Here is a 12,608-nt window from a genome sequence, read left to right on the forward strand (position 1 = left end):
TGGAGAGATGAATGAGTGATCCTCTCTCTATCTCCTCTTCTGAATTCAAGAGGTACTTTTAAAAACTATTTTTTAAAAACATTTTAACAGCTGTCTGATAAGTAATAATGATGCCTGTTGTTAAAAGTGCATTAAAATGACATTGCCATCCTGTTTTTTAAATCTTAATGTTACAGTGGCTTTTGCTTGTTTGGTTGTTTTTTTTATATGGAAGAAATACCTGGAAGCTGCCATCTGTAGCTAAATATTGGTATTCAAAGAGCATGGAGTACTTACACTGAGTCAGCTCAGTGACCACCGTGTCCAGTATTATTTGGAGGCAACTGTAAAGGCCTCAAGTAGTCTCTCCATTCTTGTTACCTAATATCCATTAACCAGAGATGCCAGGAATTGAATGTAGAGCCTTCTAGATGCAAAGAATATGTGGATTCGGTTTCATTCTTTTGTGTTGACATGTCAGGGTAATATGGCTAAAATTCTTCTGGAGGTAGTATGTTTTTATATGTATGAGAAATATTCTGTCAGATAGTACATCTCTCCATGAACAGGGAAGTTGGAAAAGAATGTAATGTAGATCATAGTCCTAATAAATTTTAGGTTCTTGACTATTGAAGGGCTTTCTTATTTTTTAAATATTTGTCATCATCTTTCCATCTGCCTGCTTTTATGTAATATGCCCAATTATTTTGGAGTCCATATAAATGAGACCTAATAGGAAATATGCCAGTCTCCCACTGGAGGGGTCTCCAAAGACTTCTTACCCCAAACATATAGGTGCCCAAAGTTTGTCTCATCATATTAGAAATAAAAATGTTGATGGAGTGGGAAACCTGTGCAAAACAGTCAGATGTATTACAACCTGATATGACCGTGTAACTATTTCAGATATGGTAAAGGAAAGGTGTAAATTACTGAAATAAATTACTGAAAACAAAGGAAGGCAAATATTTAAAAACTATGCTGGTCAAATATTGAGATATCGGCAGTGGGAAAAGACACTAGCAAATGTGGTGACTCAGAAATCATAAGAGTTTGAAATTGGTTTAATGATAGATTCATGGTTAAACATCTAGGGCAGATTATTAATCAGCTGCTGAGACAGATTTTATCATATAAAATACTTTAAAAAAAATAAATACGATGGGTGGCCAGCACTATTCTCCTCAGAAAATAAAAGGTTAAAAAATGCAACCCTAAAAGATTTAACAACGCAGTCCTGTTCAAAGATAAAACTCACTGTGAATTCAATAGGGTTTACTCTTAGGTAAGTGTGTATGGGATTGCAGCTTAATTAAATCTATCGGTTGTAATAAACAGAGAAGACATTATTCCTTCTAAATTATTTTTGGAGTATGCTAAGTGATGAGTTCCCATTCTGGCAAAATTACTTGCATGCATAGATAATTTGCTAAGATTCCAGAAAATGAGGTGCAAATATAATTGTAACATATTTTCAAATAGCAACAAAAATAACCTCAGGAATTATCACTTCATAATAGTTTTAAGTATTTCTTCTAAATTGTATGCAGATAATTATTGAACAAACTGAAAGATTGAGCTGCAACCAATGAAATTTTAGGAGGCAGTGCAGGCTGACTTTATCAAGGGAAACATCACTTTCCCTTCGTTAGTAAATATGCACAAAATCCAAGGAGGCATTTGTATGCCTTTTTTTTTAAGATGGAGCTGCAACTTTCAGTACAATTCATTGTAATTAACTGTGGTTATAAACTGTGGACTACCAGCCTGCACATATTGCTGACACATTTACAAAGGTTAGAGTAGGAACTGCTGATGAGTTCCTGTCACCAGGGAGGATGAGACAATGTGTTTACTGGCACTATATGTATTTAACTTTTATGTTAACATATGGATAAGAATAAGGATTCTGAACACCAGTCATCAGTCTGTTGGTGAACCCAGTTGGGTGGGCGGGGGATAAGTAGTACATCATCATCATTAAAATGTTGTCTTCTGTATGTGATTATATGGTCTTCTTATCTATAACATAAATTGAATTCAAGCAATTTGGAACTGTTTTTAAAATAGTATTTAAAAGTGAATTATAAAACTGTATTTTGTGACCTGTCCTCAACCCAACTAGCTTCTTCTACAACACTGAACATGTTAACTATTTCATGTACTTGAGGGTTTGGGGGTATATAAAGGGACCCATGACCGTAGCCCCACCCACGTCCCTGCCATATATAATATATGGCATATATAATACAGAAGTACCACCTAGCTGAAACCAAACTAAAAGCTGTTAGACATCCAACACACTACTGAATGTTTTCTGATATACGGTGTCAGTTAATTGTATCTATTCACAAGTAGAACAGACTTCCACTTGCACAGTAGGACTGCAGGCCCCTGAGTACCCCCCAAAATTTGCTCTGGATGGTTGGGAGGTGTGAGGGGCTGCAGTGGAAGGAGGAAGAGGAAGTCCCATTACTATCACTCATAATAAGTGTGATTGTCCAAGCATGTCCGAAGCAAGAGGCAACTAAGTAAGGAATTGGCAACCGCTTGGTATTACATGGTGATAAGAAAAGTGTTATCAGAGCAGAGGTCCATAGCTCAGCCTGTTCTCGTGTAACTGGTCATTCAGAGGTTCATAAATAGGGCAGATTCCCCCAGTCCCTGGCATTGGAGGTGTACAGAATATATTTATGGTTATCATGGTTCAAGGCCACGGATAGAGACATACTCTGTGTATTTATCTGATCCTCTTTAAAAGTCATTTATGCAGTGCTTTTTAGGGGGTACTCAAGGGCACACAGTACTGCAACCTCCTTTTGTTGTTGTTAAAAAGTGCGGCACTTACTGTAACAACTTCATGATGAGTACAGGCACCTATTTTTCTAGAGAGAGAGAAAGCACTGCATTTATGCAATATCCCCCAGCAATATTTACTGGTAATCTATGCAATCTGAGAGACGTTTCGTTTTGAAACCTGCTCACATTCAAGTTTGTGTCTTAAATTTTATTTGTGTGTATGGGGGGGGACAGGTGTTTTCTGCCACAAGAAATGATGAACTAATGGCATGCATCTGCGGCCGGTTACATGAAATTGCATGTATGCATGTCAAATGCAAAAGTTAATCACCATGTTGGAAAAAGTTACACATGAAGTTCCTCTCAGTGATGTTGATTTTCTGTAACATTTGCTAAGCAATCCCCCTCCACAGTACTTGTTATAATCTTTATCATGACCACTTAGCTTTCATACTTTCCCCTTATCTAAACAGCTCTGCTTGTGTAAATGCATGCATAAACTGAGCAGAGTGGTTTCTGCCTCCCTGTGGCTGGATCCAGAGCCACTCCAGTAATTTGAATGACATAATGACATGGGTGCCGATGTAATCCTGGTTACTCTGCACTATTTATTTCATCATTCAGATGTTTTAAGAGCACTGTTCAATCCAGGCTAGGTTGAGCTGCAACCACACCACTTGAGTGATTTACAAATTGCATCAAAGTCTATCTTTATTAAGTAAAAGAACCTATCCTCTTTTGTATTTCAGTTCCTTTTTATATCTTTCCTAGCTCTGGTCTGTATTGTTTATAACATTCTAAATGTTGGTATACTGAAACCTCACATACTTTCTTTTCTATTCTTATCCCTTTTGTACGGTAATTTATCACCAAGCAGGTGATAAAATCCAGATAGTGGGTTTTATCACCTCCTTGTAGGATGGGTGGAATGCAAATATAATAGTTCTCCCCCACTTGTTTAAGACTGAAGGCTAGCAGGTAATCTAAAAATATATATTTGTCAACTTCCATATTAATCACTACTGCACTTTTAGGGTCTAGTTCTGCATTTTCATCAATTGAAGGTTTGTTTTGTATTTATGTTCATTAGTATTGACGTTAGTATCGCCTGTTTTGGGATTAAAGTGAACATTTATTACATGAAAGAAACCAAAAATGCCTTACACGTGAAACAAAAATTATGAGGGGGGGAAAGAAACCCAGTATTAATCTGCTCATCCGTTGCTATCAAACAAAACTCAGATACAGTAAGGCTGCAATCCTGTGCACACTTATATTGAAGTAAATCCCACTGAACACTGTAGGAATTTCTTCCAAGTACACTTACCTAGAATTGTGCTGCGTGTACATGTCAGACTTACCTGGCTCCTATTTTCACTAAAGCTAAATGCATTATCATTAATTTCCAGTTACTTGCCAAATTAAAGAAATTATTCTGTGTCCAAAAACCATACCAAGTATATTTCTTTTGCGAGTTGGTGAATTTGCTCAGTGGAGTTTGCTCAGTGGAATATGCTTTAGCACTATGGGAAGAATTTTAGGAAGAACTTCATTTCTTTTTCATGGGAAACCAGCTAGCTAGGAGAAGCCAACTGTTGCCATGTAATATTTTATCCCAGATAATTTTGGTAGAAATGTGTAAATGATTCACAAACAGGAAAGAAATGTTTGTGCCATTATGGTTGTGTTATTTATAGCAATGAGCCTGCTGAATCAGAACTATTTTTATCGAACTTTTTTTTTCTTTTCTTTTTTCCTTTTCCTTTTTCTTCTTCTTTTGTAACCTGTAGTCGGTGAGTATTCTTCCTGATTGTTGAGGTTCGTTTTTTGCATACTAATGCATCCCTCTTTAACCTTTAGCATGCACCTAGGACATAACAAATTCTAACTTTCTCCTTTCTGTACTCATCTGTAAATGCCCTCCAACCTCTGCTGTCCGTGTCTCACGTCTCACACCTGTTATCTTTTTATCTTTTTTTCCCCTTTTCCTCACTTCTGTCCACCTCTCCTTCATCACTTCTTCATTCTCAACAAAGAAAGAAATGGTGTGATATTTCTTCTCCTTCCCAAACCACCACTAGAAAGCATTGGCCACTTCAAGGTAAAGGGCAAAGGCTTGAAACGGAAGGTCTTTCACGCTAGCTGTGAATGGTATGCTATGCAGAGCATCAGCAATTATTTTTTACGCTCTACCTCATCATTTCAAATGCTTTGATTCCTTGTAAAACTAGAACAAGATAGAATTTATTAACCTGGGGGGGGGGTGTTAAAAAACAGCCTTTCCCTGTAGGGAAGAGGACTTTTTTGCTTAGGGTTTTTTGTTTGTTTGTATGTTTGGGAAGCGGCAATAAATTTTCTACACTTACGATTAGCAGAATGTTTGGAGCTGCTATACCTGGATCATAAAAAGAAACACACACATTCGGAGAGCAAAAGCAGAGGTTTTGTCAGTTTCAGAAAGTGTTTGGCCAAAGCAGACGCAATAGCATTTGAGTTATTAGATCAGGCTTATGGCAGTGTGCTTTAAAAGCAGTGTTAGACTTCTGACCCGGCTATGATGGTTTGCAGTAACCTCTTTAGGAAATCTAGCTGAATGAAAGCAAGAAATGTGTCCTGAGATTTATATGCCTTCAGCAGGAACTCGGACATGAATGTTGTTGTTCTAACTTTGGAGATAGTGAAAACATTTTCTTAAAAGTGGTTTTCTGTATCAAAGCATTTTTCATAAAGCAGTAGTAATACTAAAATACTCAGGTCATTTTTAAAGTGGTAATTTTATCCAAATGCTTCAGAAGCATTCATAATGTTATAGGATCCAAACAAGTTACACATGGAACACCCCAGGGATTTTTCAGAGGGGACCTTCCCACTGCAGCCCCTCATGACTCTGAAAATATGCCTCTTGAAGGTTAGGAAGCACCTCAGAGGAAGATTTGATGCAATAGGTCGGGAGGTGGCTGCAAGGGGATGGCTGGCCATTTCCTTGTGAATGGGACTTTCCACTTGCGCATGGGGTTCTTTGAATTCTGACCTATGTGTAAATTTTAATAAACTGTTCTTGAGCAAAAAATACTGTTCCTGATGAAGATGTCGTGGATATTTCCTTAGAGGAAAATATTTAATTTTAAATATTATAATAAATTACTTACTCATTTACTAACTCAATTACAAGGGAATCCTGTTGAAATTGTTGTAAACTTTGGCCCTGTAGGACTTCTGTACTGCCATTGGCTATGAATCTGATGTGTGTGCAAAGTCCCTTAAAAGCAATTGGCTTCTGGTGGAATCCAGTTGGTGCTGTTGTGATCATAGAAGCACTTTACTTCCAGCAGATGCCTATGTTAATAGAAGAGGGTATGTTATTTTTGCTGATTCCCCCTCCCTGCTGCATCCCTCAGCACTCCCTGAAAATCAGCTCCAGAGAGGCGGGGGCTGCGAAGCAGAGTGAGCTGATGCAAGTGGAATCAGCCAAAATTGCTTCCCCTCTTCTGTCAGTGGACACCCGCTAGACAGCTAGAACAAAAGATTTTCTCTGAGGGCAAGGGCACAAACTGTATGTCCAAATACATGCATAGTTCTAAAATAAGGTTGGACCTTTTTTGTTTACATTTACAATAGAGAACCAGTGGAATGTATGTAGCTCCTAAAATATAGCTAAAGGGGTCTGAACTTAGGGCTGGAATTGAAGATGTATATTTGATAGGCAACAAGTATCTGATCACACACCTCTCTCTCTCTCACACACACACACACACACACACACAGACACATACACACACACACACACACACAGAGAGAGAGAGAGAGAGAGAGAGAGAGAGAGAGAGAGATCTTTACAAATGTATACAAGAATTCATCTTCCATAGCTTCATTCATTAGGTAGATTTAAGAAAGAATTGTCTTTCCTTTCTGGCAACTGAAGGCTTAGGGGAAAAACACTGACCTGTTTTGCATCTCTCATAGAAGTCTGGACACTGCAATAAATCTTAACAACCTAACTCCTTTGCTGCTGTTCCTGCAACTTATTTTGGGGGGCCTATATGTGGGAAGGGTTTATCTCAGATTCATCTTGTTCCTTTTACAAAGATACTGAACCATGTAGTGCATCCAGCTAGCATGATCTATTCACGCTTCTGCCCTGTTAAATCCTGTAGGAATTCATGTGATGAGGGTGTTAAGTAGAAAATGGGTGCCAACCTCAGTCCTATATAGTATCTCCCCAACCTCTTGCTTTGTTCTGACCTTCCTTCAGAGCTTAGATTTCCCATCAGCCTTCCACTCACATAGAGTGGAATGGGTTTGTTAATGATTGTAGCAGCTGAGCTAGTATGGTTTCTTCGATGTCTAAAGAAGGGGAAGGTATTTGTTGGGGACTTGCTCTTTCCTAACCCCCAGCAGATTGTTCTCATATATGGGGATCTTCTTATTTCCCATAGGCTCCTACCCAGAGACTCAGGCGTCCGAAGCTCCAACAGCAGCGCAGATGGACAGGCCCGATCTAGCCTTCCCCATTTCTCCCCGGACTAGCAAGAGCCGCATGTCCATGAAACTACGGCGCTCCTCTGGCTCAGCCAACAAGACCTAAGAATGGGTGACGCCTGCAGCCCCTTTTCCTGAGATGTTTGTCTCCCCTCTGTATGGAATACTTGTCCCACATTTGTCTACTTGTTTGTTTATTTTAGAGAACCATATTGGAATTTTATTTCAAACTGAAAATATCTTGGCTTTCGTTAGAATATTTTAATCTAATTTCCTGCTTCCATAACTTGCCAGTGTAGAGTCATTTCTGCACCCGTTTTACCTTTCCTTGTGAGACCCTGTTTTAACCTCTGGGTCTGTTGCTAGCCACATCTGGGGCTGGAGACTGCAGGCATGTTTCTGTTTTTTTGTACAACCCTCTAAATAAAAAAAGTACCATTTGCAAATGAATGTACTATTCAAATGAAGATGCATCTCTGGAGTCCTCTGCGAAGGTCACTAGGAGACACAGAATTATGTACAGAGAATGTATGTGATAAGAATTAAACCCCTTCAAGTAAACAGAGGCCCATCACTATCTCTCTTACTGTCATTCACTGCTGGACAGGCACCACAGCAAGATCCCAGTGCTGAAATGCTAACAGCTTTCTACTCTCCTGCTAGTAGTTGCTTTCCAGATGCGAGTTATGGCCACTGTCAGCCTTTCTCTTCTGAAAACTGTCCTTTGGTCTATCTGTAAGATATGCATACTTTCAAGCACTTTGCCATGTCATTCATTTGCTCTGAGCTATGTACCATTACTGGGGAGAAAAAGGGACTGTGCCCTTATAGCGGCAGATGTATGCACAAACACATTCCACTCCAAATTCCCACTACCCCCAGACGTATTTTCATACCGAAAAAATACAACTATGTTGTTTGCCATATTCTGCTCTAACAAAATGTAGCATGGCACCGGTACTAACTGCATGTGTAAATATCTGTCCTTCACCTGGGCAACTATAGAAATATATATTGATGTATTTGTTCACCGTGTAGTATATACAAATTTGTAATGGTTGAAAAAAGACATGCTATTTAATAATACAATAAAATTATTCTTACCACCTGTGTATGCTCTGTATTCCACTGCAAATATTGGAAAGATTGCTTAAATCAATCACAGCATTATTAGCTTCATAAGGAGAGTGGAGAGCAGGCATGAAATGGCTCATCAATTGGTTGTAAGATTGCAAAGCTTTTACAGCAAGCTTCTTAATTGACAGTTTAATTGACAGTCCCTTTTCGGGGCAATCCTGATACTACCAAGTAAGTGTATAGGATTGCCACCTTAGTCCCACTTCGTAGTTCCAAGGTAATGCTTGACTAAATCCTTACTTTCTGGCTCAATAAATTTTGCTTAAGTGGATTGATAATGCTGTACAAAGTGAAGAATTCAATGTTGAATTAATATTGCTGAAAACATCCTTGCAAAAATAATAATAATGAAAGCCTGTTTGGGTTCCAAAGTAGAATTGAAGTTCAAATAGCTACATTATAATAGCAGCTTAAAATTGAAGCAGTTGACAATTCCTTGACAGTAAAATGTCTCTTTGGGAACTCTCTTAAAGAAAGGCTTTTAATTTTTTCCCATTAAGGTAAAATCATTATCTAACTTAGTTCCTAAAAGTTAAGTATGTAGAAGTCATTGGTCACATAGCATGCTGTATTTTTCAAGTTTCAAAATAATTTCACTAATGTTACCCTAGTTAAAATGAAGTTGCCTTTCCGTATCTCATCTTCCATCGATCAATACTTCTGCACAACAGTTAAATCCAGCTATAAGTATCAATTTACAATGGACTATGCAAATTTAATCAATAAAAATTGCCCCATATCTACAGGCAGGTTTGCAAAAGTGGACTTCCAGCAAATGTATCAGTGAAGAAGTTGGAGAGGAAATTGACCACCAGAATTTCTTAAAAGGTTACTAGAATTGAAGGCTGGTGTCCAAAAAGATGTCTGCTCAAGTAATCCAGTACACTATTAGACTTGCACATTGAACAACTGATCCTTATGCGTTAGTGCAAGCTGTTTTTGAAGCTCTTTGGTTTGCCATGTAGGATGGGGGTGGCTGTTAAAAAGAAAGACTAATGCCTTGTTTGACTAGTTGAACAATTTTCATGAATCTTGAAATTCTGGCTGAACATTTTGGACTTCAAAGTAGCTTCCTGCTTTCTCTCTTTGTATGCGCTCCCTTTTGCATATCATATTTTTTAAAACTTAAAAGAGTGGAACAAGATGCTCAGAAAATAGGCAGAATAAACTACAAAAAAAATCACCAATCCAGAATTTAATAGCCGGCAATGAGCAAGAGCAGACAAGGGGAACTTTGCACATTGTATGTATGTATATATTTATATATGTACTTTTATGTATATATAATAGGACTGCACGCTGACTTTCTACAAATATCAGACGGTGTTGTAATACTAGATACAACGAATAAAACACTTCACAGCAAATTAAACTCTTTAAACCCTCAGAGGCTGGAGAGGCAGATTCCACTAATTAAGTATGAGGGCTAACTACTACTACTCCTGGAGAATTATTATTATTATTATTTTTGTTAAATACAATGTCGGAATGTACTTTGATCCTAGGGACAGGAGTGACTGGAATGAAATCATTCAGGCCCCCATTCTCCCTAGACAGCTTTTACTCTCAGGCAGGCACACAGATGGCTCTAGGTTTGGCTAGGTTTAGTATTTCGAGTACACAGAAAAATGTCTCTCCACCCCACACCCACACTTAAAGCAATGTCATATTTTTCAGTCCTGGTGGAAGGGGTGGTCCCCCCCCCCTCAAATAGACGGTTGGCTTGGTTTCCCTTTCACTTTGTTGAAGTGACAAGTTTTAAGTACGTGGAAACTGGATTCACAGAATATACAGTGCACTCTACCCTTTCATAAGGCAGCAAGGCTAATTTGTGTTCATACATTAAAAACGTTTGGCATGACGTACTTCTAAAGTCTGGTGATTTCCTTGGGCTATGCACTGCGATTTTCCATAGGAATTACAGTTCGGATAGGATTCGTTTGGGTCTCCACCATCAGGGACTGAGGATCAAGGCTTAGGGGGCGAAAGAATTCTATCGTATAAATCGGTTCCCGCTAACTGGAGAATCGGTCAGTCTCAGCATCTGGCAATTTCATAGTTCAAGTCTGATAAAGAGGCGGTTCGAGCCGGTGACACATACCCCCTCACTTGCGCCCCCCCCCCCCCCATCTAGCAGCCCGGCCTGACAGGCATCTGCAACAGGAGCACCTGCCTGTTCTCCGACGGGTGGCACTTGTTGATGTGGCGAGTGAGGCCGGGCGAGCTGAAGAAAGTCGAGGGGCAATGTTTGCAGGAGAAGATCTGCTGCTCGCCGTGCGCCACGCTGCCCTCAGGCTGTCCCAGGGGCAGCAGCAGCTCCTCCCGCACGGCGTGCCACAGTCGGTGCTTGTCCCGGATGTCCGCCGAAGGGAAGTGCGCCCCGCACAAGTGGCACGGGAACGTGATCTGCTGCGCAGGTGGCGGGCTCCCGCCGTAGCCGAGCGCCCCGGGGGCCTGGTGGGTGCCCAGGTGCTTCCGCAGGTACGCCTGGCGCCGAAAGGTCTTGTGGCAATAGGGGCACAGGAAGAGCTCGCCGCCAGACGCGCCCAGGCTGGAGCCGTCGGCGGCGCCCGCTTCGCCGGCGGGGCAGAGCTGCTGCTGCTGGGCGGCTCGGGACGGCGGCGGGGGCGGGTCCCGGCAGCAGGAGCTGTCCGCGGCGCCGTGGTGCTGATCTGGTCCTGCCTGGCCGCGGCTGTTCTCTTTGTCCTGGGCGGGGCCGGGCGCCGAGGGCGGGCGCGGCTTGTGCCAGCGGCGGTGCGAGGCCAGGTTGGCGGGGCAGCTGAAGATCTTGTGGCACTCGGGGCAGCGGTACTCGACGCGCACGATCCGCGAGCATCGGTGCTGCGCCAGCGCCAGAGGGTCGGCGTAGGGCTCTTTGCACAGCTGGCACACGAACTCGCCCAACAACGGGGGGCCTGCCCCGCGGGGCCCCTCGGACGCCCCCTCGGACGCCGCCTTGATCCGCAAGCCCAGCACGGGCGACGTGGTCACTTCGTCGGCGAAGCTCAGCTTGCGCACGGCCTTGGGCTTCTTGGCCGGAGGCGCCCTGGCGCGGGGCGCCCGCTTGAGCGCCGGGTAAAGCGGCGGCGGCGGCGCCGACGTGGCCGGCAGAGAGAGCGGCAGCGGCAGCGGCGTGCGAGGAAGCAGAGGCAGCTTCTCCGCCGCGGCCAAGGCGGGCCCCGCAGGGAAGGACTCTGCCGAGGCGGGAGAGCGCGCGCAGCGCTGAGACTCTCCAGCGGCTGAGGCGAAGGCGGCGGCGGCGCTGTCCGAGGTGCCTGCGCCCCACACGGCCGCCAGCGGGGCGTTCGGCTGAGGCAGCAACTGTTGCTGCGGAGGAGGCTCGGGCGAAGGCGCCGGGACGCGGGGCGTTTCCTCTGCGGGGCAGGGTGCGGGGGGCAGTCCCGGAGGAGGGCGCACCCGGTAAGAGCCCCCCGGTCTCCTGCTCCGCTTGACGAGGAACCCCCGCGGCATCTTCCGCGACGCCCCTCGGCAGCTCTCCCTTTCCACCGGCGGCTCCGCGTGCCCGACGGGAGTTTATACCTCAGGCACCTCTGGGGAGCCCGCGCGTCATCCTTTCTCCGGCCCAGGGCTGCCAATGAGGAGTTGGGAAGGCGAGGGGAGAGGAGAGGGCGGGGAGGGGAGTGAGGGAGCGGACTGGAAAAGGCGGGAGAATCGGAGCTGGGGGGGGGAGGCCACTTTCCCAGCCAGCGCGAGGAGGTGGGGGTGGGTGGGGCCGTTTACCTCAGAGCGCGCCCCGCGAATTTCCCGCCAAGCGGCCCTCATAGGCGCCTGGCCGCGCCGAACTGCCCTCTCGGCCCGGCGCCCTTCCTTTTTGCCTAACCTTCCCGGGCAAGCAGAGCCTCCTTCTTCAGAACTTGCCTCAGATGGCAAACGCGCGGGGAAAAGTCTCTTCAGCAGTCCAGGGGATCCCAGCTCCCCGCACGTGGAAGGGCTGAGGGGGGAAGCAGGGAGCTCAGCCTCTTCCCTTCGCCAGCGGGTGGGCTTGAGGGGTAGTATGCCCCCCCCCAAAGCAAACAACCGAATCTCCATCTTTTTCTTTCTTGGGGTATTTGAATAAAATATTTGGGAGCGCATAATCGATCACATGACGGAGCACACCCACTCACTACTTGAATAGCAATGCCCCTCAACTTTGTGGAGGCGGCTCCCTCAAATATTTTATTGGGGGTGGCGAGAGGGAGTTGGCGCCTATG

General features: G+C 43.7%; 2 protein-coding genes across 21 annotated transcripts in view; one reads left to right on the forward strand and one right to left on the reverse strand.

The window, feature by feature from the left end:
• The window catches only part of RALGAPA1 (Ral GTPase activating protein catalytic subunit alpha 1), a 120,966-nt gene extending 112,599 nt beyond the window's left edge, over positions 1–8,367 (forward strand). For 10 of the 20 annotated variants that reach the window (XM_033143335.1, XM_033143345.1, XM_033143353.1 and 7 more), the window contains 2 exons: positions 4,815–4,929; positions 7,215–8,367. In XM_033143335.1, the coding sequence (XP_032999226.1) occupies positions 4,815–4,929; positions 7,215–7,305 (206 nt within the window). In that variant the 3' untranslated portion in view covers positions 7,306–8,367. Of the gene's footprint in view, positions 1–4,568; positions 4,572–4,814; positions 4,930–7,214 lie in introns of those variants that run through there. The other 10 variants (XM_033143371.1, XM_033143380.1, XM_033143400.1 and 7 more) reach the window with 6 other exon arrangements.
• A 1,760-nt stretch (positions 8,368–10,127) lies between these two features.
• On the reverse strand, positions 10,128–11,959 carry INSM2 (INSM transcriptional repressor 2). The gene has a single exon (XM_033173079.1). It carries the CDS (start codon positions 11,863–11,865, stop codon positions 10,525–10,527), a length of 1,341 nt encoding a protein of 446 aa, XP_033028970.1. The 5' UTR covers positions 11,866–11,959; the 3' UTR covers positions 10,128–10,524.
• Between the last annotated feature and the right edge of the window lie 649 nt (positions 11,960–12,608).

This window comes from Lacerta agilis, chromosome 1 (assembly GCF_009819535.1).
Source record: "Lacerta agilis isolate rLacAgi1 chromosome 1, rLacAgi1.pri, whole genome shotgun sequence".
Taxonomy (NCBI): Eukaryota; Metazoa; Chordata; class Lepidosauria; order Squamata; family Lacertidae; genus Lacerta; species Lacerta agilis.